Source organism: Schistocerca cancellata, chromosome 3 (assembly GCF_023864275.1).
Source record: "Schistocerca cancellata isolate TAMUIC-IGC-003103 chromosome 3, iqSchCanc2.1, whole genome shotgun sequence".
Taxonomy (NCBI): Eukaryota; Metazoa; Arthropoda; class Insecta; order Orthoptera; family Acrididae; genus Schistocerca; species Schistocerca cancellata.
The window spans coordinates 646,640,469-646,665,936 of NC_064628.1; the positions used below are offsets into that span (position 1 = coordinate 646,640,469).

A 25,468-nucleotide genomic window follows, 5' to 3' on the forward strand; every position below is an offset into this window, starting at 1 on the left:
ACGCGTGTTTGGCGCCGTGCAGGTGAGCGCCACAATCAGGACTGCATACGACCGAGGCACACAGGGCCAACACCCGGCATCATGGTGTGGGGAGCGATCTCCTACACTGGCCGTACACCACTGGTGATCGTCGAGGGGACACTGAATAGTGCACGGTACATCCAAACCGTCATCGAACCCATCGTTCTACCATTCCTAGACCGGCAAGGGAACTTGCTGTTCCAACAGGACAATGCACGTCCGCATGTATCCCGTGCCACCCAACGTGCTCTAGAAGGTGTAAGTCAACTACCCTGGCCAGCAAGATCTCCGGATCTGTCCCCCATTGAGCATGTTTGGGACTGGATGAAGCGTCGTCTCACGCGGTCTGCACGTCCAGCAGGAACGCTGGTCCAACTGAGGCGCCAGGTGGAAATGGCATGGCAAGCCGTTCCACAGGACTACATCCAGCATCTCTACGATCGTCTCCATGGGAGAATAGCAGCCTGCATTGCTGCGAAAGGTGGATATACACTGTACTAGTGCCGACATTGTGCATGCTCTGTTGCCTGTGTCTATGTGCCTGTGGTTCTGTCAGTGTGATCATGTGATGTATCTGACCCCAGGAATGTGTCAATAAAGTTTCCCCTTCCTGGGACAATGAATTCACGGTGTTCTTATTTCAATTTCCAGGAGTGTACATATAACTACACTATGAACTTTTACTGAAGTTAGGCCTAAACAGTTTTTTGTACTATGGAACAGTTACTAGCATAATACAGAACAGTTACTAGTGTAATATAGACACTCTCTGATAACCCATGTCATTTGCAGGTTGTTTTATGTAGCATGCTTCATCATGAAACCAGATTTGTATTTTTCAAGGAATCCCTCTATGTTAGGCTGCTACCCTTATAGCTCAATGGTTGTGCTTTGTTTACTCCAACTTACTTTGAAATTAAGAAACAGTTGATGTCCAGTGATCTAAATGCTCATGTAAATATTTAAAATTCATCAACAAAGTGTGTATTAATGAATAATTATAGCCCATTTAGTATATTACAAAATGCAGCTCCAGCAGAAAACAACTGAGTTTGAACTTTTAGTAGGGATTGAAATAAATTTCTTAATGAGTTTATAAGACCGTTTTATAATCTTAAGACTGGTATTTGCAAATGAATGTTGTGAAAATGAATCACTGGTTTCCCTGTACTTGGTACTGACACCAGATTTTACCTCCATTTCACCTTCCAGAACACAAGAAGAGGTACTTCCAGTAAAAAATTAACAACTGAAACTACTTCAGTAAAAGATGAAATTGATGAGTCTGAGAACTATCCTCCTGAGTTCATACACAAGATAAAGTCTTCTGTTGATACAAAGGTAAGTGTGGAGATATAACTTCTAATTAATTGTATAAAATATATTTCTGTCCAAGATACCCTTAGTTTTGCAGAGGAAGTCAATTTAGCATGTAAATAATTACTGCAACGCATCATAAAGTAATTATTACATTATAAAAATGCAAAAGAGGATGTGGTTATAGTGCACTTATGATGTCTTGTGGTGATGTTGGCCATTTGTTGATGCTGGTTGCAGCCAATTGGGTGGTAATGTACAGTAGCCAGTGACAATCACTGAATGTAATGATTTATTTTGGTATAAGATACGAAATGATGCTGAAGTTAGTTGTGGAGGATTGCAGGAGTCCATATTGGTTGCAGGGCTCGTTTCAGTCAGGTAGAAGTGGTAAATCCACATCATCTGCTCATAAAACAGACCATCAGTTTCAACATTGACAAGAGGTGGTGGTGCTGACTGAGTCAGCTAAACGACCTCAGTGACATCAAATGTGCTATTTTCCATACCTTCTGGGTGTAGTTCTTGCTAACAGTCTCTGGTGAATGACTGACAGTCTTGTGGAGGAAGTGTCTTCATGGCAGTGGAAAATGAGTCATCTTGTTTGTCAACAGATTTGTGCACCACCTCTTTGCCCTGTGAAGGTGACTCAGTGGCTGATTCTGATGTCTTGTTGCATGTTTTGCAGTGTTTGTGTGACTGTTGCTTCCGGTAATGTGTGTTGGTGTCTGAAGAAGAAAGAGACTTGCGTTATTCCACTACAAAAGCTGTGGTCAATATAATATAGTTATTAATCTCTATAAACTCTCTTGGGTATCCTTGTGAACTTCTAGTGTAGATGTGCCCATTTGGAAATCAGATTTTCAGCGGCACTGCCAGTGGCAAATTGCTGTGATGCTTTCAGTTGTGTCAGTCCTGGGAGAGGGTTATGAACTGCAACTTATGAGGGCTTGATGTGCAGTGCCACCACCTAGGTTGGTGGAAGAGTGTTTGTGGTTTGGTTGGTGTTCATGACATTGTGTCACATCTGTGTGTTGCAGTGTTGAAGGCATTCACTATGGATGTGGCCTTCTTTGTCACAATTGTAACATATAAGATATTGTCTATTGAAAATCACCACTCATCAGCATCTGCCTACAAAAATGTATAATTGTGCATGGCGGATGAGGTTTGTACAGACCTATCACACACTATTGAACTCCAGGGACATGTCCCTGTTTCAGCCACATGGTTGTGGACTTTTCCATATGGGCTTAGTGGTGTTATGAATTTGTCTTCATGTACCTTGAAGGCAGTTCAAAAACATGGATCATTCGAAGGCCAAGTCAGGTGTGGTCCACATCCACCAGCCTGAAGTTGCTGTTGAAGTGTTAAAATATGAATCGATGGATAATCTTGTTGCAGGCAGCATTAGATGTCATCTTAACGTAAACAAGACTGCTGACAATCGATAGGTGAATGACAATGAGATCATCGCATGGGATCTTGACATCATCACATAAGAAGTGCTCAGTGGCCAGCGCAGTGAGTCATGAACAGGCATTCAAAAAGCTGAACTTATGGATGTTCTTCCTGTAAGAGTTGGCTGTGATAGTATGTTTGGCTTAGAAGTACAGTGACGCCAAAGTCAACAAACACTATGCGTGCACAGTGGTGCAGATGGCTGAGCATGGACCCACTGTGGAACTGCTGAAGGCAGACTAGTGAATGAGCTCCCCAAGCATTACTCATGACCTGTCCCCACAGTTTTACTTCTGCCAGTAACTCATCTCCTATCTTCCAAAGTTCACAGATGCTCTCCTGTTAAACTTACAAGACTAGCACTCCTAGAAGAAAGTATACCGTGGAGACATGGCTTAGGCACAGTCTGGAGTATGTTTTCAGAATTAAATTTTCATTCTTCAGCAGAGTGTGTTCTGGTAGGAAGTTTTATATCTGTGCATACTCTGCAGCAGAGCAAAAAATTTACTCTGGAAAAATTTACTTTGGAAACACCCCCCATGCTGTGGCTAAGCCATCCTTTCTTCCACTGGTGGTAGTCTTACATATTTGTCAGGAGAGCTTTTGTGTACTGGAAGGTATGAGGTGAGGTACTGGCAGAAGTGAAATTGTGAGGATGGGTTGTGAGTCATGTTTGGATAGCTTATTCACTAGAGTACTTGCCCATGCAAGACAAAGATCCTGAGTTCTAGTTTCAGTCTGGCATAGAATTTTAATCCACCAAGAAATTTTGTATCGGTGCGCTCTCTACTGCAGAATGAAAATTTCATTATAGAATTTGATTTTGAGTTGGCAAAGCCAACAAATATGAACTAAAGAAAACTAGATATTCTGACAGACTGGCCTGAGCTCTAGGTTAGATTGGAATGTGACATTTGGTTGTGAGTTGGTGAAGCCTAGATGTGAAAGGAATGAAACTAGATGGGCTGACAGACAAACCTGTAGCATAGTCCGAGGCCTAGGTTAGGTTGGATTGTGATAATTTGCTCGTGAATTGGCCAATTCAACGAATCTCAATACATAAATACGATAACTGTTATAGATTGATGTGTAGCAAAGCCTGAGATGACATTTGTCATTGCAGTAAGCTACTCATACATGCCTTATTTCTGAGTGCGACAAAACTTTTGATAATGTTGTTCAAGTCTAACCTAGTAAAACAAAATACTAGCTAACTGTATTTACAGACCATAGGAAATTACAAAATAGGATCTCATTTGCAACATACATCTGAGTTATCATTCATTGTGTCTACTCATCTGGATTCATCATGTGAACTGTTAGCAACAACAGCACACAATGGAAAAACACTGGCCCCATTAGTGCACTTATATTTCACTGTTGTATGAAGCAACTTACTTGTTATATATTTTCTGGCATTCAAATTGTGTATTTTATTTTCAGGATGAGAAAACCACACAGCCATCACTGTTGTCTAGTTCTCCTGAGGACACATTCATTACTAAAAGTTCGGATAAAGTGGTTTCTGTTTTTACACCCTCCTTATCTGAGGTAAAATTCACTATTTTTCTTATTGGTGAATTATGTTGAACAGATTATCATCCGAACTGCATATATCACTTATTATATATTTCTGCAGGATGAGATAAATGCTGATGAAGATAAAGAAAATCAGAACAATGAAGTTCATCTGAATAAACTGGAGACGAGGAGGCGATCAAATAAATATACTGGTAGGGCAAGATCTTATAAAACAGGATCAGATGAAACAGGAAAGCAACGCAAAGTAGATCTTCTGGTAAGTAAACTAAAATTTTAATTTTAATGAGAACTACAAAGTGCTACATAAGAAATTATATGTTCCTAACTAGCAGCATATTTCAGCATTTTTTGTTGTACTTTAAAGATTGTTAAATATTACTTACTTCAATAAATTGCATTGCTGAGAGAGTTAGCAAATATATATATATATATATATATATATATATATATATATATATATATATATATATATATATATATAACAAAAGCGCTGGCAGGTCGATAGACACACAAATAAACACAAACATACACACAAAACTCTAGCTTTCGCAACCAACGGTTGCCTCGTCAGGAAAGAGGGAAGGAGAAGGAAAGACAAAAGGATTGGGTTTTAAGGGAGAGGGTAAGGAGTCATTCCAATCCCGGGAGCGGAAAGACTTACCCTAGGGGGAAAAAAGGACAGGTTTACACTCGCACACACACACACATATCCATCCACACATACACAGACACAAGCAGACATTTTATATATATATATATATATATATATATATATATATATATATATATATATAGAAGGAAACATTCCACATAGGAAAAATATACCTAAAAACAAAGATGATGTGACTTACCAAATGAAAGTGCTGGCAGGTCAACAGACACACAAACGAACACAAACATACACACAAAATTCAAGCTTTCGCAACAAACTGTTGCCTCATCAGGAAAGAGGGAAGGAGAGGGAAAGACGAAAGGATGTGGGTTTTAAGGGAGAGGGTAAGGAGTCATTCCAATCCCGGGAGCGGAAAGACTTACCTTAGGGGGAAAAAGGGATGGGTATACACTCGCACACACACACATATCCATCCACACATATACAGACACAAGCAGACATATTTGTCATTGCAGTAAGCTACTCATACATGCCTTATTTCTGAGTGCGACAAAACTTCTGATAATGTTGTTCAAGTCTAACCTAGTAAAACAAAACACTAGCTAACTGTATTTACAGACCATCATCTTTGTTTTTAGGTGTATATATATAGAGGGAAACATTCCACGTGGGAAAAATATATCTAAAAACTTACCAAACGAAAGTGCTGGCAGGTCGTTTGTGTGTCTATCGACCTGCCAGCACTTTCGTTTGGTAAGTCACATCATCTTTGTTTTTTTTATATATATATATATATATATATATATATATATATATATATATATATATATATATATATATATATATATAGTTATAATAGAAGGAAACATTCCACGAAGGAAAAATATATCTAAAAACAAAGATGATGTGACTTACCAAATGAAAGTGCTGGCAGGTCGACAGACACACAAACGAACACAAACATACACACAAAATTCAAGCCTTTACAAATGTTTGCTTGTGTCTGTGTATATGCGGATGGATATGTGTGTGTGTGTGCGAGTGTATACCTGTCCTTTTTTCCCCCTAAGGTAAGTCTTTCCGCTCCCGGGATTGGAATGACTCCTTACCCTGTCCCTTAAAACCTAAATCCTTTCGTCTTTCCCTCTCCTTCCCTCTTTCCTGACGAGGCAACCGTTGGTTGCGAAAGCTAGAATTTTGTGTGTATGTTTGTGTGTCTATCGACCTGCCAGCGCTTTTGTTTGGTAAGTCTCATCATCTTTCTTTTTTTATATATATATATATATCACCTTCTGGAGAAACACCTTCTGGATCATAATTTGTTATTAATGATGACTGGTTTTCATTTGACTAGCAGATCATCATCAGATCTAGTGCTGCAAGTGCAGTTTGTCAGTAGTGGCGAGAATGCTGCTTTCACTGCACAAAATGTAGATAACTGTTAGTCTTTCACAAGTATCAGTTACACTCGTACAATTATTTAGTTACCTAAGAAGTGGCAATGCTGCTGATTATATTACATTAATTTTATATAATTTCTAAGAGCAAATAACATAACAATTCAACATTTGTTAACTGCTAATAACAGAAGTAATTCAGAATAGCTGTGTCTCTCTGCTAATGTTGACATTGACTGCTTTCAAATCCCTGAATAATTTTCTTAATAGTGGGATACAATGTATAAAAAGGTAAATGTAAAATCTTGAGAAACTAGCCTATATGTAGATCTACATTCTACAATGCTCATTGTCTAATTTCTGTTACCTATACCCACAAAGCTAAATGACAATTGGAGTTACTAATGGGGAAAATCAGATTTTGAAAATTAGGTTTCTTTTTATGTAGAGATAAGAATGAACAAAGGACTGTACCCAGGCTACATGAGTGTTTTAATTAAGTTGTGTGTAAATTGATTGTTAGTATGGGGATATTATAGGAAGTTATACTGTGGAATAACATATGACGAAACACAGTCTCAACTATATAAACTTCAGAAAATCCCAAGACACACTCTGTTAAAAACTTTGGATATAGCAGTCCATCTTTGAAATTGGTGAGATTATGAGATATTAAAATTGTTGTTAAAACCTTATACAAGGTGAATTCTATAAAGTAGTGCTGGAAATGATAAGTTAACTATATTCTTGATGGTAAAAATGATCTTGCAATAGACACAAGAACAGAAAGAATTTGGAAGAGATATACGTTTGTGATAAGTTAAAATTGTACTCTCTCTCTCTGGGCACCAGAAGATGTGCTATTTTTCTCCACTGTTAAACTCTTTTTTAACATCTTCTAATAATTGCTTATGCAACATGGGAAATGAGCAACAAGGGCAGTAGTGGAGAAAATGTTTCTGTGGGGGCTGAGTGGGGGCTGAGATGTACAGAAACTGATGACAATGTTTGGAGAGCATACTTCAGCCTAGAAAATGATTTACAAATTGCTAAAAAATTATTGTGTTTTGAGTGGATGATAAATGTTGAAATTTTGGCCAACATCAAGCAGATGAAACAGATTATTGTGGACAGCTGGCTCATTAACTTCTCTGGCAGTGTGGTTTCAGTTGTCTGAGACAGCAGACGTGTGTGCAAGTTGCATTTGTGTGAAAAATGTGGAAAATTGTGCTATCTTGAAAGTAGGGTAGATAAAGATGTAAAAGAGAAGAAAGACATAGTGTTGAACAATTCAGACACTCTCAGTATAAGAATAACAATTGTTGACACCCGAAAAGATAACTCTTGAGACCAGAATAAGTTACCTGAAAAGCTATATTCAGAATATAACTCTATATGGGTGTTAAACATGAACAGTAATGAAGATAGAAATGAAATAGTTAGAATTCTTTTAAATGTGGCATTGCAAGGAACTGCTGAAGTTTGGATGAATTGATCAAATAAAGAAAATGCCCCACAATGAGTGAATGAGAAAAAAAATGCTGAAAAAGTAATGTAATGAATCAGAGAGATGGAATGATTGGGTGTATTTCAGTATCTGGGCCTTTGCTGAAAACTGTATCTGCAGCGATGATATAAAGAATGAAGTGCTAGAGGAGGCCTAAGTATGTTTATATATGGGAGTTTGTTGAAGATGTGAGACACAGTAATCATGCTGAACTGAAGAAGATTGTTGACAAGTGACAGGAGAAAAGCATTAAAAAAAGAAAGCTCAGGAAGGAGTGTATTAGAGCAGTAATTGGAATATCATGCTGCACTGTATTGAGGCCAAGGGGCTTCCATATCAACTTGTGACTGTCAATGAGTCATGCCTCCATTATCATGGAAACCAAGTAGTGATGAATGTACTCAACATCAAAGCAGAAGAAATTCTGGATGACATCCTCAGACCTCAAGCAAAGTTTTGGTTGCATTTAGTGTTCTGAAGCAGGAACTGTTGCAGGCAGCAAGTGTGTGAGGTGGCCTGTTACAAAAGAACAAGAAACATTGAGGAAAAGTCTGCTCATGCTCAATGACATGGCCTGTTCCAATATGAACTGAGAAGTTTCTGTAGTGCTCACCCAGATAGGCTGTTAGATATGGCCATATTCCCAATATTCACCTGACATGAGCTTGCCTGATTGGTACCTGTTTTGGGCAATGCAGAAAACTCTTGGCAATTGTGATTGTAATAATGTAATAATATATGTGATCAGCTATCTCACCAAGAGTGGACCCTACAAAACTCTTGCATTGGCAGATTGTGTTGAGATAGTTGCAACTATCCAGAAAACCTTCCTTCTCTCTTGTCCCAAAACTGTGTGTAAATCGCTGTAGTGTTTTCCTTATATGATGAAGTGCACCTATTGTTGTTGAAATTGGAAAGGTTGAAACAAATGTAGCATGTGATGTAACATAACCACAAGAGTACCTACATGGTATGGGTCACTGGGAATGCTTCTTGTGCCATACTTTTTAACAATTTGGAAAGGGATTAAGAACAGAAACAGGCTTGGAAAGTAGAGTTAGTTAGTTAGTTTCATGTTTTATGGATCATTTGCCCTATAAATTGTAATGATATGGAGCAAACTATTTTACATACACATCACAAAATAATTTTTAAATATGGCTAAATGCTGAACATTTATAAAGCTTTTTTTAAATACCTAAAGATGTGAGTTTGTCTTTTACACATTACAGCAGTGGCTGTTAAACTTTTTTGCTTAAGATCCAACCCATGCTGCATAGGAATGGGGAAAGTGGGGGGGCCGAAATACTTAAGTGACCACACAAAGAGAAATTTAGTTTTCAGCAAATCATGCTTACTGATAGAAGCATACAACCTACGTGTTTTGCATTTTGAATCTATGTATTATAAGCTATCAGAACTACATGCCTTTTTCTGAATGCTTACATAGTGACAAATTTTTCATATCTAAATGTTTTCAGTCCCGTGGCAACAGTATCCCATGTTTTCCTGATTTCCAGGCACATTTTCTATGCATCTTCACAACCTAGTATCAGAAAGAACAACAGTGGCTGCAGCAGATCATTTTCAATCGGACTTTTGTACTAGGCCATATAGAACACAGATGATTTTAAATAATATAACTTAATTAATTGAAAATTGTCACAAAGGAATAGAATGATGGATGATAGCTTCATACATTTTATCTGTTGTGTTATGCATGTTTTTTGGATGTAACTAACTCTAATTGGGTTGAAGGCCTTGGCCACTTTTCCTGATGAGTACTGTGTTGACTTTTCGCTATTGGGCACCTTGTCGGCATTAATGATCTACAGAAGAAACTATCAAACTGAAATAAATAACAAGGAACTACTTCAAAAGATGTTGTTTAAACATTTATATTGTAAGGAATTATCACTCACCATACAAGTGAGGTAACAATAGTAATATAAATAATTTATCTTACATCAGATGACTCAAAAACAAAACAAACAAAAAAAAAGCTGTACTGGAAAGTCTGTAAAAGTGTGTGACTGTGAAAACAATGTGTTTATTTATAAACAATTTTTCTGCTACCAGTCATGTTTTTCCTTTGGTTATACTTTACACGGCACATTTCAAGAAATGATCCCCACATCAAGTGCGTTTTTCTCCGTATACTATGAGTAATGTTTTTGATGTGTGAGGTTCTGCATTGTTCTGTTGACTTTACTGCAGTATATAAAAATGTGCCATTTTTAGTTGGTTGTCAATTTGTGTACTGTATGCAGTTAGTGACAAAATTTGGAAGAACTTATAGTCTTTTGATGTTTAACAAGTGTGAGCCTCTGCACAGAGGACCGTAAGAAAACTGTAAGTACAAGTCCTTCCGAATTTCACCACTAACTATGTATACAGATCAATAACCAACTAAAAATTGCCAGTTTTTTGTATACTGTAGTAAAGTCAACAGAATAGAGCAGAACCTCACACATCAAAATTATTACATAAAAATGGTGTAGTACAGAGAAAAATGCACTTGAAAATGTGACTCATTTCCCAAACACATCATCTAAAATATAAATAAAAGAAAACCATGAATGGTAGCAGGAAAGTTATTTATAGGCAAACCCGTTAAAAATAACAGTACAGTCTTCCTCTGTCAAACATGCTGACATCAATGGCTGTGTATATTAGACCTAGCCTGACCTCTTCTCAGCAGGGAGCACTGTTTTTGAGGTCAAAAAATATGCAATTGCCCCTTCTCCCATCCTGGCCACTTAACCACACCTTCCCCTGCCAGTCTTACTATTAATTGGTAAGATACATAAATTAGTATCTTATTATTTAATAACACAACTGCAATATGAGACATGACCACAAATGTTAGTAAAATGTTTTGAATGTTATTTTTCTTGTACTCATTGCATTGTATTACAGCAGCCATGATTTGATTATATATTATTTGCTAGAAACATAAATCACATTTGAACGTGACCGTCTCTATAATGCACATTCACATAGCCAGGTTGCTTCCATTTGACAATCATATCATAGCAAAACCTGATGTATTGTAAGTGGAAACTTTACATAGCTCACAGAAAAATTCACCAATTTCAATTAAAATTAAGCATATCTTGAAATATTACTGTCTCTGTAAGTATTCACATACACAAGCAAGCACACCTAATGCACACATAACCACCAACTCCAGCATCTCGGGTTGGGATGCAACTATCATGTGGGATGCAAGCAACAATCTGGAGGGGGCAGAGGAGGGGAAGGGATAGCAGTGTGCAGGCAGGGAGAGAGACAAACACTGCCTGGTGGAGTGTGCAGGGACTAGAATGTCAAGAGGTGCAGCATAAGGGGATTGTGGGGCAGGGAGGTGAAAGGAGCAAAAAAGGAGAGGAGTGGAGAAAGACAGGCAGATGCATTGTCAGAGGGCAGCAAATGGACATATTGAGAGATGAGAATGGAGAGGGGGGGAGGGGGTGATGGACAGAGGGGGTGGAAACTATAGGGTGGAAGGTGTGGGGACAGTAGTTACTACTGGTTGAGGCCAGAATAATTGCGCGAGCGTATAATGTTTTGTAAGGATAACTTCCATCTGTGCAGTTCAGAAAAGCTGGTGGTGGAGGGAAGGACTCATATGGCACAGGTAGTGAAGCAGCCATTGAAGTCAAGTATGTAGTGTTCAGCTGCATGTTGTGCCGCAGGGTAGTTTACTTTGCTCTTGGACATAGTTTGGCAGTGTCCGTTCATCTTGGTGGACAGCTGATTGGTAGTTGTACCAATACAAAAAGCTGTGCAGTGATTGCAGCAGAGCTGATACATGATATGGCTGCTTTCACAGGTGGTCCAGACCCTGATGGGGGTAGGATAAACTTGTAACAGGACTGGAATAGGAAGTCCTGGGTAGGTGGATAGGGCAGCTTTCGCATCTGGGTTTTCCACAGGTATATGATCCTTGTGGAAAGGGGTTAGGATTTGGGGTGGCATAGGGATGGACTAGAATGTTGTGGAGGTTGAGTGGGTGACAGCACAGCACTTTAGGGGGTTTGTTAAGCATCTCAGCTACGATGTCCCTTATTTCGGGACATGGTGATAGGTAATCAGAGCCCTGGCAAAGGATGTGGTTTAGTTATTCCAGTCTGGGATGGTACTGGGTAATGAAGGGTACACTCCTTTGTAGCTGGTTTTTGGTGGTGGTGGGAGGATTGGGGGTGTGAGGGGACATGACACAGGAGATTTGTTTGTGGATTAGTTCTGGGGTATAGTGCCTGTCTGTGAAGCCCTTGGTGAGACACTCAGCATACTGAGCAAAGGGATTTTCATCACTGCAGATACACCGCCCCCAGGTGGGCAGGCTGTATGGGAGGGAGTTTTTGGTGTGAGAGGAATGACAGCTGTCAAAATGCAGGTACTGTTGGTGGTTGGTGGGTTTGATGTGGACAGAGATTCAGATGGGGCCATCAGAGAAACCCAGCTCGCACTATTCATCCATTCGTCCACGAGACTCAGTGGGCCATAGACACGGGTTCTCAGGTAGATGCTGTGTTTCTTGACTTCTGCAAGGCATTCGATACAGTTCCCCACAGTCGTTTAATGAACAAAGTAAGAGCATACGGACTATCAGACCAATTGTGTCATTTGATTGAAGAGTTCCTAGATAACAGAATGCAGCATGTCATTCTCAATGGAGAGAAGTCTTCCGAAGTAAGAGTAGAAGAGATAGAGAAGATCCAACGGAGAGCAGCGCACTTGGTTACAGGATCATTTAGTAATCACAAAAGCATTATGGAGATGATAGATAAACTCCAGTGGAAGACTGCAGGAGAGACGCTCAGTAGCTCGGTACAGGCTTTTGTTGAAGTTTCGAGAACATATGTTCACTGAGGAGTCAAGCAGTATATTGCTCCCTCCTACGTATATCTCGTGAAGAGACCATGAGGATAAAATCAGAGAGATTAGAGCCCACACAGAGGCATACCGACAATCCTTCTTTCCACAAACAATACGAGACTGGAACAGAAGGGAGAACCGATAGTGGTACTCAAGGTACCCTCCGCCACACATCGTCAGGTGGCTTGCGGAGTATGGATGTAGATGTAGATGTAGATGTAGAGAGGAGGAGGTCAACATCTTGGAAGGTGGCACTCTGTGTTGAGGTGGACCATGTGAAGCATGTGAGAGAGGTGTTGAGGTTGTGAAGGAATGAAGATACGGTGTCTTGGCCCTGAGTCCAGATCATTAAGATATCATCAGTGAACCTGAACCAAACTAGGGTTTTGGTGCTTTGGTAGGCCAGGAAGGTCACCTCAATATGTCCCATAAAAAGGTTGGCATAGGAGGATGCCATGCAGGTGCACATGGCTGTGCCACAGATTTGTTTATATACCTTCTCTTCAAAGGAGACATAGATGTGGGTTAGCATAAATGAGAAACGAGGTAGTGGGTTTGGTGTCTGAAGGATGTTGGGAAAGGTATTGTTCAATAGCAGTAAGAACTGGGCATGAGGGCTGTTGGAGGTGGAGTCAACAGTGACGAGTAGGGTCTGAGGATGGGGATGTTGGAGAGTTGGTGAAGGAAGTGGTTGGCGTCTTTGAAGTTTCCAACCTATTTATTATTTGCTCAGCATGTGTTGTGCTTTTCATTGGTGTTGTACCCATAAATGTGCAGAAATGAATGTGTTGTGTCTTTTAAAAACTGAGGGTGAGATCATTCGTAGAATACCAGCCAGTGATACTTCTAAGAACATCGCTTACTATTTATTCTATATCTGTTTGTATGCTTGGATTGATTAAAATACTAGTGTCATCTGCAAAAACAACTAATTTTGTTTACTACATATTAGGCAGAAGACCTTTTACATATATGAGGAACAGTAGTATACCTAAGATTGTGCCTTGGAGAACCCCATTTGTGATTTCACTCCAGCCAGAATTATGTCCCCATACTAAATTGGTTGAATGAACTAATTACAACTTTCTGAATTATTTTGGTTAGATAGGACATTATTGACTGGCTGGCTATACCATCAGTCCCGTAAAACTTCAATGTGCCTAGGAGAATATTGCGATTCACACAAATGTCTTAAGATAGGTCACAGGAAACATCAACTGACACTATTTTGTTTTTTAATGCTTATAAAATTTGATGAGTGAACACATGAATGGCATTCTCAGTAGAACAATTTTTCTGAAATTCCAACTGTGGTTTACTGGGGATATTGTTGTTGCTCAGATGAGATACTATTCTAGAATATAACACCTCAAATATTTTGGAAAATGTTGTCAGGAGTGATGGTAGTTATTGACATCTCTCCTATCACCTTTCTTGTGGAGGTGTTTGACAATGGCATATTTCAGTCTCTGAGTAGTTTGATAATCTAGTACAATAATACTGTGGAAAAGAATAGGCAATATATGTGCACCATTGTTCATGCTGCTTGAGACCATGCAGTGGGAATTTATTGTTCAGAGATGATGTATGCTATTGCTTAAGAACCCAGCCAACTGGTTGCAAATAATTTTTTTTAATACATTGACCCAGATTTCAACACCTCTACGGATGTCTTTGTCAGAATGAAATTTTAAGAACCGTGAAGTTGCATTGCTAGAAGGCAATAGTCAAAGTTTTGAGCAAACATGCTCAAAGCAAAAATGAAAAATGAAAAATGTTCCAGCCTTTGGTACGTATAATTTGCTGTAAACAATACAGACTGCAACAGTCTGCTGCTGTTCATTGCAAATTATATGTAACAAAGGCTGGAACATTTGTAATTTTTAATTTTTGTCTTGAGTATGTCTGTTCGAAACTTCTCACAATGTAACTTTCCAGTTGTTAAAATTTTGTTCTAATGAAGACATCCTAAAAACCTAGGTCAATGTATATAAAAAAATAGTAATGGTAATATTTGCAAACAGTTGGCTGTGTTATTTCTTCATTGGTTCATAATTTTGTACAGACATTTAGTTTCACTAAATCACTCCAGATGATACCAGAATGATTCTCACAACAAGCAATGAACACTTTCCTCTGCCTCCAATAATCTTGTTGCTGATGGGACATTAAATTCTGACCATTGTTTCAAGATGAATGATTTGCCTGGTGCTGGGTGAAGTTTGTTAACTGTATTAGTTTTTCTAATATGTCTAATCTATTGTTTAATCATTTATAATAATTTACAATTTGCAACAATTTGTTATATTTGTTATTAGTTTTGTTATTTTATATCATTTTTGACTTGCACTTCATATATCTGTCGTAGATCATCTGATATGAGTAAATAAAGTAAAATTAGATTACTTATATCTGCAAACTTACTGGTTCAGTTACTTTGTGGTGTGCTGAAAGCACATGATATCCATTTTGGTTTACAAAGGTATTATGTCATACTTAGTTACTAAAAATCACTGTCTGGGTTTCCATTCAGATGTCTTTTCAGTGTACATTAATATTCTGTTTCAGTTGGCACCCTCGCCACCATCTGAGAGGGAAGTAACAAAGCCAACAGTCCGTTCCTCATCACGGAGCCCACATAAATCGTCCAATGGCTACTCCTTGCGAGGCAGTAGACCACTTGACCGCAAGAAAGACCCTACTACTGAAGATATAAACAAGGTAGACATTCATTTATTTTCATTAGAGTTGTAATTTTCATTGACATTTAGGTCAAAAGAGATAGAATACGTGTACAGGTTTGGAAAAAAAAATAGGGAAAAAGCTAACCAGGTCATATTCTGGGAATCGCTTGCATGGTTTTTTGAAATTAATGTGGGAAAATTATAGAAAAGCTCCAACAGATTGGCTAGATGACACTTGAGTAACAGCCCTCCTAATTATGACAGCATGCCTTTCACTTTTTCATTGTGCCCAAAAATCACAGTCATGGAGACAATTGTCTTTCATTGGAATGTCAGCATTTAGCTTTCCACTACCTCTCTGTTGTAATTTTTGTATTCAATCTTTTCTTGTTTCTTAATGATAAAAGTGATTAAAGAGGGATGATGATGTTTGTAACTTACATTAAATTTGTTTGATAGTATACTGAAGCATCCGACATGCGGTAACTACCACATTCAAGAAAAATAAATCAACTCCAACGTACAAAAGCTAGTTCTTCAAATGTTGATATCATTAAAAATAAAAGATGGAAGGTGAGGTATGCCTATGAAGGGGTTTTTGACAGCTTCTCTTAAATATTGTGTTTGTTCCTCAGTTTCTGATGACCTTGCTCAACAGCACTTTATAAGCCTGTTACAACTGTTTTCCTTTGCTAATATTTGGTTCCTGTTATAGGTTGAGACTCCTTCTCCACCAACACCTGACACTCTGCAGCTGGACACTCCTATTACTTCTCCTACACAGAGCACCAGAGCAGCGTTTCGTAGCAAGTCAAACTTCAGAAGTCATCACATTTCAAAGCCAGAGACAGAAAACATTGTAACTGCTCCAGGTGGTACTGAAACTCAAAGTTCTCAGGATTCATCTCCTCGGCCATCATTCAGAAGAGCATTTCCTACAAGATCAAGATCAGCAGCTTATAAAAGCCATTCGTCAAGAAATGAACAGGTCACTGCCTCAACAGAAGATAACATTATTTCAAGCAGGAGCTACACACCGAGATCCACATCTAGCAAAACAAGAACTACCTCAAGTTTTCGCAGAAGTATTGCAGCTACAACAGACGACATTCAAAATGAGATCCAAACTTCTGCCCAACCGGTATGTACATTATTATCTTATCTTTGCTTGTGTTTTGTTAGTGATATTTCCACTTCAACAGATAAAATTATATTTTAAATCAGGAAATTTTTGTACAGTTGTAATCTGCTAGATATTTTAGATTACAGATAAAGTGGTGTGAATAATTATGATTTTTAATTATTGATGAAGGAGCCTTATTGTTTTCCCATAAATACATTCAGTAGTTACAAGGAGGCACAAATTCCACACAGCCCCTCATAAAAATCATGTTTATCTAAACAAAAAAAACCTTCTACAGATCAAAGAATTACAATTTTTATTGACTTCAGTGGCTAAAATCAAATCCTGAAACATTAAATACAGTTTTCCAGTTCAGATGCTCACTGGCAGTGTTAAATGTTGCAATTTGTACCACCATACAGTGAGACCTTCGGAGGTGGTGGTCCAGATTGCTGTACACACTGGTACCTCTGATACCCAGTAAAACATCCGCTTGCAGTTATGCATGCCTATATTTGTTGTGGAATACTATCCACAAGTTCATCAAGGCACTGTTTGTCCAGATTGTCTCACACCTCAACGGCGATTTGGTGTAGATCCCTCAGAGTGGTTGGTGGGTCACATCATCCATGAACAGCCCTTTTCAATCTATCCCAGACATTTTTGATATGGTTCATGTCTGGAGAACATGCTGGACACTCTAGTCGAGCGATGTCATTGTCCTGAAGTAAGCCATTCGCAAGATGTGCATGATGGGAGCGTGAATTGTCGCCCATGAAAACGAGTGCCTCACCAATATGCTGCTGATACGGTTGCACTATTGGTTGGAGGATGGTATTCACATATTGGTCAACCGTTACAGTGCCTTCCATGACCACCAGTGGCGTACGTCGACCCCACATAATTCCACCCCAAAACAGCAGGGTACCTCCACCTTGCTGCACTTGCTGGACAATGTGTCTAAGGCGGTCAGTCTGATCGGGTTGTTTCCAAACATGTCTCCGACGATTGTCTGGTTGAAGGTATATGCGACACTCATCGGTGAAGAGAACGTGATGCCAATCCTGAGCGATCCATTGGGCATGTTGTAGGGCATATCTGTACCGCACTGCATGGTGTTGTGGTTGCAAAGATGGCCCTCGCCATGACATCGGGAGTGAAGTTGCTCATCATGCAGCCTATTGCGCACAGTTTGAGTCGTAACATGACATCCTGTTGCTTGGTGGCATTGCTGTCAGGGTTCCTCTGAGCCATAATCCACTGCAGTAGTAGCCCTTGGGAGGCCTGAGCAAGGCATGTCATCAAGTGTTCCTGTCTCTCGATATCTCATCCATGTCCGAACAACATCGCTTTAATTCACTCCGAGATGCCTGGACACTTCCCTTGTTGAGAGCCCTTCCTGGCACAAAGTAACAAAGTGTACATGATTGAACCATGGTATTGACCATCTAGGCATGGTTGAAATACAGACAACATGAGCCGTGTACCTCCTTCCTGGTGGAATGACTGGAACTCATCAGCTGGTGGACCCCCTCTGTCTAATAGGTGCTGCTCATGCATGGTTGTTTACATCTTTCAGCGGGTTTAGTGACATCTCTGAACAGTCAAAGGGACTGTGTCTGTGATACAATATCCACAGTCAATGTCTTATGTGATGCAAAACTTTTTTTGATGTGTGTAGAATTCTTAACTCTTGTGTCATAATTTGGTTGTGATCCAAATACTGTCCTCCATATTATCTCTGTAATAGAGCACATGGGTCTGTGTTCTATTACAGAGTGTTATGAGTCTAACTGTTTAACGATTAACTGTCAAAGTCATTAATAAACTTTTGGGAAGAATAATGTGGAAGAGGAAGGATATAAGATAAGCCCAAAATAACCATACACTGCTCAGTAAAATAAAAAGTACAGCTCAGATAAATCAGGACAACCATGAAATCCAGGAAAAATGTGGGAATTTTTTCACATGGGAAAAATGTGGGAAATACCTAGGAATTTTCTAGAAGTGCCAGAACATTTCATTGTTATAGTTTTCAGTAAAATTTTTGTGATTTTGACTGATAATAACTGATACTCTAACAAAGAATTTTACTTAAGCCTGCTACTGGAAAATACAGGGTGTATGTGAAGTCCGGGAATGCTTTCAGTTATTTATTGCACAAGAACTAAACATTGTACAGATGTCATACATATTGCATTTTGAAGAGAAACGCTGAAAGTTTTTTTTACAAACATTGACTATGTGAACCATGAGTGACCTGGAAGATGTCAGTACGGTAATTGAGTTCTTGCCATACCAATCCCAGCATGGCATCATTGACTGTGGCAGTTGCTTCCCATATTCTCTCCTGGAGCTCTGCTAGATCACGTGGTAGAGGTGGTACATACACCAGATCTTTAACTTGTTCCCACAGAAAAAAGTCACACGGAGTGAGATCTGCTGATTGGGGAGGCCATTTCATGAAACAGCTGTCCCCTTCTGTAGCATGGCCCATCCATCAATGTCACAGCTCCATGTTCAGATATCCATGAACCTCACAATGAAAATGGGGTAGAGCCCCATCCTGCTGAAAGATGAATGGAGAGTCTGATTGCATTTGAGACATCAGCCATTGCTGCAATATGCCCAAGTAGGAATACCAGTGATAGTGCTCTTAGCGAAGAAGAATGGCCCGTACAGTTTTTGACATGACAAGGCACCACAAAAAACATTTATGTTTGGGGAATCATGCTCAGATTCAGTGCATTCCTGTGGATGCTTTGTATCCCAGACTCGACAATTATGCCTGTTCACTTTCCCGTTAGTGTGAAAAGTGCCTCCGTTGCTAAAAAATTAAGTGATCAACAATGCTATCCCCATCCTCATTCAATTGTTGCAACTGCGAACAAAACTCAAAACCCTTGTCTTTGTGTCGTTGTTGTTGAGCTTCTGCACTAGCTCCAATTTGAATGGTTTGATAGGCAACTTCTGTTGCATGACTTTCCACACTGTCATTGGAGCCATTTTGAGTTCACAGGATGCATGATGCACCGATTTCTTTGGACTCCTTATAACTGTCTCTCGTACTCGCTCCACATTTACTTCACTTACACTGGGATGTCCACTTCTCTTTGCTGGGCACAAGCAGTCCGTCGTAACAAATTTGTTGTACCAGTGGTAAATGGCCTTCCTTGTTGGTGGCTTCTTACCATACTTGGTTCTAAACATCTGTTGAACACCTGTAGCACACTTGTTTTTGTCAAACTCCAACACACAGAAAGCTCGCTCCACACCTGAACGACTAGTGCTGACTGTTGGCAAATTACCAAACTACGTTGTGGCAGTGTACATGAAAAAAACCTTTCAGGGTTTCTCTTCAGAATGACATATGTATGATATCTGTACATGATTGGTTCTTGTGTAATAAATAATTGAATGCGTTCCTGGACTTTATGTACAGTCTGTAATACTGGAACAATAAAACATAAATGAGAGAATACACCAAAATAAAACTAGATGCAATGAAAATGTGCCATTTAAATCAACAAAATGCAGTGCACACAGAAGAGTCTGCTGACAGGAAAATGTGACTTAAGGAAGAAGATTATGCAGTGTTTTGTAACAACAAATTGCTTTCGATGAGCATAACATTACAACTGTTTACATTTATAACAGGTTAAGGGGAAATTTTCCAATTGGTGATTTGAGAAGCATTACTTTCAAAGTAAATGTCCTTTTATGCAAGATGAATTATGTTATGTGTGAGAATGTGCAATAAATTTCTTAATTCACAGTGCATTAGACTCTCATTCAAAACTTGACACTTTGAGTACCAGCCACTTAGAAAAATTTTGGCTCCAGAAGACCAGCCATTTACGTCATTATATAAAATTTTACTGGCACATTTGCGTTTGATTTATTTTAAAGGGTAAAACATGCTAAAAAGACCAAACTTCAAGGCTAGTTTTTCAAATTTATTGCAGTTCTTTCATAGAGTAGAAATTATGCAATAACAATGGCAAGAAGTATAATTATCCTTAAAAAAGTATGAGTTGAGATCCTGAGCAATTTCACACACAGTTTACTGATCCATGGAAAAGTCAAAGTGTTCTGTCATGCTGAGAGATACATTGCAATCAGACCATTATGAATTTCATTCTTTTGTGCTTACTTTGCGAGCGAATTGTCTTGTCTTCTCCAAACCATGCTCCAGACAGCTCTAACATTTGCTACTGCTCCTTTTGAAGTAATCAGCAGAAGGCAGCACCTATCAAGTGACAGGTAGTGGGACGTCTGTACCTTTCTCTCATACAAGATGAGTCCAGTTTTCGAGAAAATTGCAGCCCGTGGTATACTTATGCTTCGTCTCCAAAGTGCTAAGCATAAAATGAAAACATACGTGTTAAGTGCAACTACCATACTCATCACTCTAAAATTTGCTTTCAATAAGGACAAGTTTGTCATTAAGGTCTTTCTTTCCCCAATTTCTCTGATCTTCATTATTTTTGTATTTGAATACAATAAACTTTGATTTACACTTAAATTGACACTAAAAAGAGTGTCAATTACCCTTGTTTTTTGGCCCGTCTTTCATTTTAGAACAGTAGATTTTCTTCTGCAAAATATTTTGTCAATTTCTAAAACAATTTTTTTCTTTTCAAATTTGTGTGTTTGCGCTACTTAACAGTGATGTTATTGGATGACTACATCACATGTCCTATGCTCTGAATATCTGCTGCCATTGGCTGCCAAGGTCATGGAACAAAAGTGCATCATGCAGCACAATTTTTATTTAAATGCAAAAGCTACTATGCTAATTTGGTTGGATTTGTATTTATACTTCAGTAATATGAAAACATACAGTGTACATGGTGCCATGCATCAAAAATCTTTGCAAAACATGTAATTTTTGCACTGGTTTTCATTTCCTAAAGTGCCAGATTGGTAAGTTTTACAGTTCTGAGGGAAAGTATATTGTCACCTAACACAGAAAAAAATGTACTTTCACTTGGAATATAGTGTCTTTTCACGTGGGAAAAGTGACAAGGTTTATTGAATTCAAAACAGAAAATCCAGGAACTTTTTTTTCCTTGTCCACATATACACCCTGTAAATGCACATCAATACAGATTTTTTTAATAGTTATTGTTATTTTTGTAGTGCTATCACAATAAAATTCAAGTAGGTCATGTAGAATGAAAAACATATTCAGGTGAGGTGATGTAGTATTAATCATTATTGGTAACACAAATGACACTGAAAAAGCACTGGAAGAATTTTGGAAGAACGTGATATATTCTTTGGAATACATACTTAAATTCACAGACAGAATGAATTTAATAATTCATCCAATACTGCTTAGACAAATGAAAAAAATCAGATCTGTATATCTCATTATGTTAGAAAAAATCAACACTGCCACAGGCGTATGTAGCAAGAGATTATCTGTGAATTTCAAGATCACATGCCTGAAAAGAAATGACTATACAACTCATGGCTTACATCTAAACAAACAAGGAAAGATTCACATATGTAATAGGCTTTCTTCTTTCATACACATGGAGGAAACTGAAAAACCAGTACCGGTACAGGGGAAAAGCATATGCAGATGGACAGTCAGATAAAAAGTGCCTGTCTTGAAGTGAAAGTACCACCCATAAAAAAACAGACAGTTATGGACCAGTACATAACAAAAAAATGAGCTCAAAGAAAGTCTCAACAACACACTTACTAGGTTAAATTTCAAGTCATCAAATGCAGTAACAAGGCAGTTTAATGGACAGATGGGTGAAAAAGAATGAAAAAAGATGGAAATTGGGAACATTTCAACAGAAGGAAGTCAGGAACTCACATACGGTGAACCAGCAAGCCATATTTCAAACACCAGGAATACCATTCCTGGAAAACATGAGGATTTTTTCCCAGTAGGTACACTAGTTCAAATAGTGAGGCAAGTGCCCAAGCAAGAAATGATTTACTCCCTGTACCTAATTTTAAATTATTCCTTCAAAATGTTCAATCACTCTCGAATGAACTAAATGAAATAGATGTAATGATAAGTGACCTAAATGATATTTCTGTACTGTGCTTTACAGAACACTGGCTCAAAAAAGATATTTTAGAGCAAACTTACATTCCTCAGTTCAAACTTGCAAGCATCTTTTATAGGAAAATATTCAGTCATGAGGGTACCTGTGTGTATGTTAGAGAAAATATTGAATTCAGTAGCGTAAGTAAACACCAAAAACTGTCCTGGGGAAAAAATATAGAACTCTCTATACCTGAACTACAAAGGCAAAATTCAGTTATTATTTGTGTATACAATTCACCAGATGGAGACAAAAAAGTGTTTTACAATCACATGGGGGAACTCTTGGAAGAAATTCACTCTCCCAAGAAAAATATAACTATGTATGGTGACTTTAATACTGATTTCTTGAAATCCAATAAAGTCTGAGATGACATTATAAATCTACTACCATGATTCAACATCAGTGCAGTGGAAACTAAACCAACTCGAGAAACACCAACCTCTGCATCTATTATTGATCATATCTTGATAAATACATACAAATATGCCTGCAACATAGAAGTTGCAGACATGGGTTTTAGTAATCACAATGCTCAAATTCTTGGAATGAATATTTTAGGACACTCAATTCCCAGTAGAATACGATACACTGTAAGGAATTTCAGTACAAAAAATTTGGAATATTTTTGTTCTCTCCTAAAGGGTGAAAGTTGGAAAGATGTATGTGACTGTAATGATACCAATGAGAAATATCATAAGTTTATGGCTATATTCAAACATTTTTTTGAAATGGCTTTTCCCAAGAAAATTTAAATCTGCTCAAAAAACAAATAAGTGGATTATAAAAGGGATAAGGATATCATGTCAAAATAAAAGGAGATTGATACTCCAAGCAAAACACTAATCCTGACTTTATTACATATTTCAAAAGATACAAAAGAATACTGACACAAGTTATTTCAAAAGCAAAAAACTAGAAAATGACAAAATATTGTGTAATGCCAAGAATAAAAATAAAGCAACCTGGCAAATTATAAGAAAAGACATGGGCACCAGACAAGTTAATCACAGTAATATAGAGCTGATTATTAGATTAAATTAGATTAATACTAGTTCCATGGATCATGAATACGATATTTCGTAATAATGTGGAACGAGTCAAATTTTCCAATACATGACATAATTAAGTTAATTTAACAACATAATTATATCTAAAAAGAAAGATGATGAGACTTACCAAACAAAAGCGCTGGCAGGTCGATAGACACACAAACAAACACAAACATACACACAAAATTCAAGCTTTCACAACAAACGGTTGCTTCGTCAGGAAAGAGGGAAGGAGAGGGAAAGACGAAAGGATTTGGGTTTTAAGGGAGAGGGTAAGGAGTCATTCCAATCCCGGGAGCGGAAAGACTTACCTTAGGGGGAAAAAAGGACAGATATACACTCACACACACGGACATATCCATCCGCATATACACAGACACAAGCAGACATTTGTAAAGGCAAAGAGTTTGGGCAGAGATGTCAGTCGAGGCGGAAGTACGGAGGCAAAGATGTTGTTGAAAGACAGGTGAGGTATGAGCGGCGGCAAATTGAAATTAGAAATTAGCAGAGATTGAGGCCTGGCGGATAGCGAGAAGAGAGGATATGCTGAAGGGCAAGTTCCCATCTCCGGAGTTCTGACAGGTTGGTGTTAGTGGGAAGTATCCAGATAACCCGGACAGTGTAACACTGTGCCAAGATGTGCTGGCCGTGCACCAAGGCATGTTTAGCCACAGGGTGATCCTCATTACCAACAAACACTGTCTGCCTGTGTCCATTCATGCGATTGGACAGTTTGTTGCTGGTCATTCCCACATAGAAGGCTTCACAGTGTAGGCAGGTCAGTTGGTAAATCATGTGGGTGCTTTCACACGTGGCTCTGCCTTTGACCGTGTACACCTTCTGGGTTACAGGACTGGAGTAGGTGGTGGTGGGAGGGTGCATGGGACAGGTTTTACACCGGGGGCGGTTACAAGGGTAGGAGCCAGAGGGTAGGGAAGGTGGTTTGGGGATTTCATAGTGATGAACTGAGAGGTTACAAAGGTTAGGTGGACGGCGGAAAGACACTCTAGGTGGAGTGGGGAGGATTTCATGAAGGATGGCTCTCATTTCAGGGCAGGATTTGAGGAAGTCGTATCCCTGCTGGAGAGCCACATTCAGCATCTGATCCAGTCCCGGAAAGTATCCTGTCACAAGTGGGGCATTTTTGGGGTTCTTCTATGGGAGGTTCTGGGTTTGAGGAGATGAGGAAGTGGCTCTGGTTATTTGTTTCTGTACCAGGTCGGGAGGGTAGTTATGGGATGCGAAAGCTGTTTTCAGGTTGTTAGTGTAATGGTTCAAGGATTCCGGACTGGAGCAGATTCGTTTGCCATGAAGACCTAGGCTGTAGGGAAGGGACCGTTTGATGTGGAATGGGTGTCAGATGTCATAATGGAGGAACTGTTGCTTGTTGGTGGGTTTGATGTGGACGGACGTGTGAAGCTGGCCATTGGACAGGTGGAGGTCAACGTCAAGGAAAGTGGCATGGGATTTAGAGTAGGACCAGGTGAATCTGATGGAACCAAAGGAGTTGAGGTTGGAGAGGAAATTCTGGAGTTCTTCTTCACTGTGAGTCCAGATCATGAAAATGTCATCAATAAATCTGTACCAAACTTTGGGTTGGCAGGCCTGGGTAACCAAGAAGGCTTCCTCTAAGCGACCCATGAATAGGTTGGTGTACGAGGGGGGCCATCCCGGTACCCATGGCTTAATTGTTGGTATGTCTGGCCTTCGAAAGTGAAGAAGTTGTGGGTCAGGATGAAGCTGGCTAAGGTAATGAGGAAAGAGGTTTTAGGTAGGGTGGCAGGTGATCAGCGTGA

General features: G+C 39.0%; 1 protein-coding gene across 1 annotated transcript in view; it reads left to right on the forward strand.

Moving 5' to 3' along the window:
• Positions 1 to 25,468, forward strand: part of LOC126175603 (uncharacterized) — a 343,839-nt gene that overhangs the window by 302,230 nt on the left and 16,141 nt on the right. Inside the window, exons 10-14 of the mRNA XM_049922480.1 lie at positions 1,234 to 1,362; positions 4,243 to 4,350; positions 4,439 to 4,597; positions 15,311 to 15,463; positions 16,142 to 16,567. Coding sequence (XP_049778437.1) covers positions 1,234 to 1,362; positions 4,243 to 4,350; positions 4,439 to 4,597; positions 15,311 to 15,463; positions 16,142 to 16,567 — 975 coding nt within the window. The remainder of the gene's footprint in view (positions 1 to 1,233; positions 1,363 to 4,242; positions 4,351 to 4,438; positions 4,598 to 15,310; positions 15,464 to 16,141; positions 16,568 to 25,468) is intronic.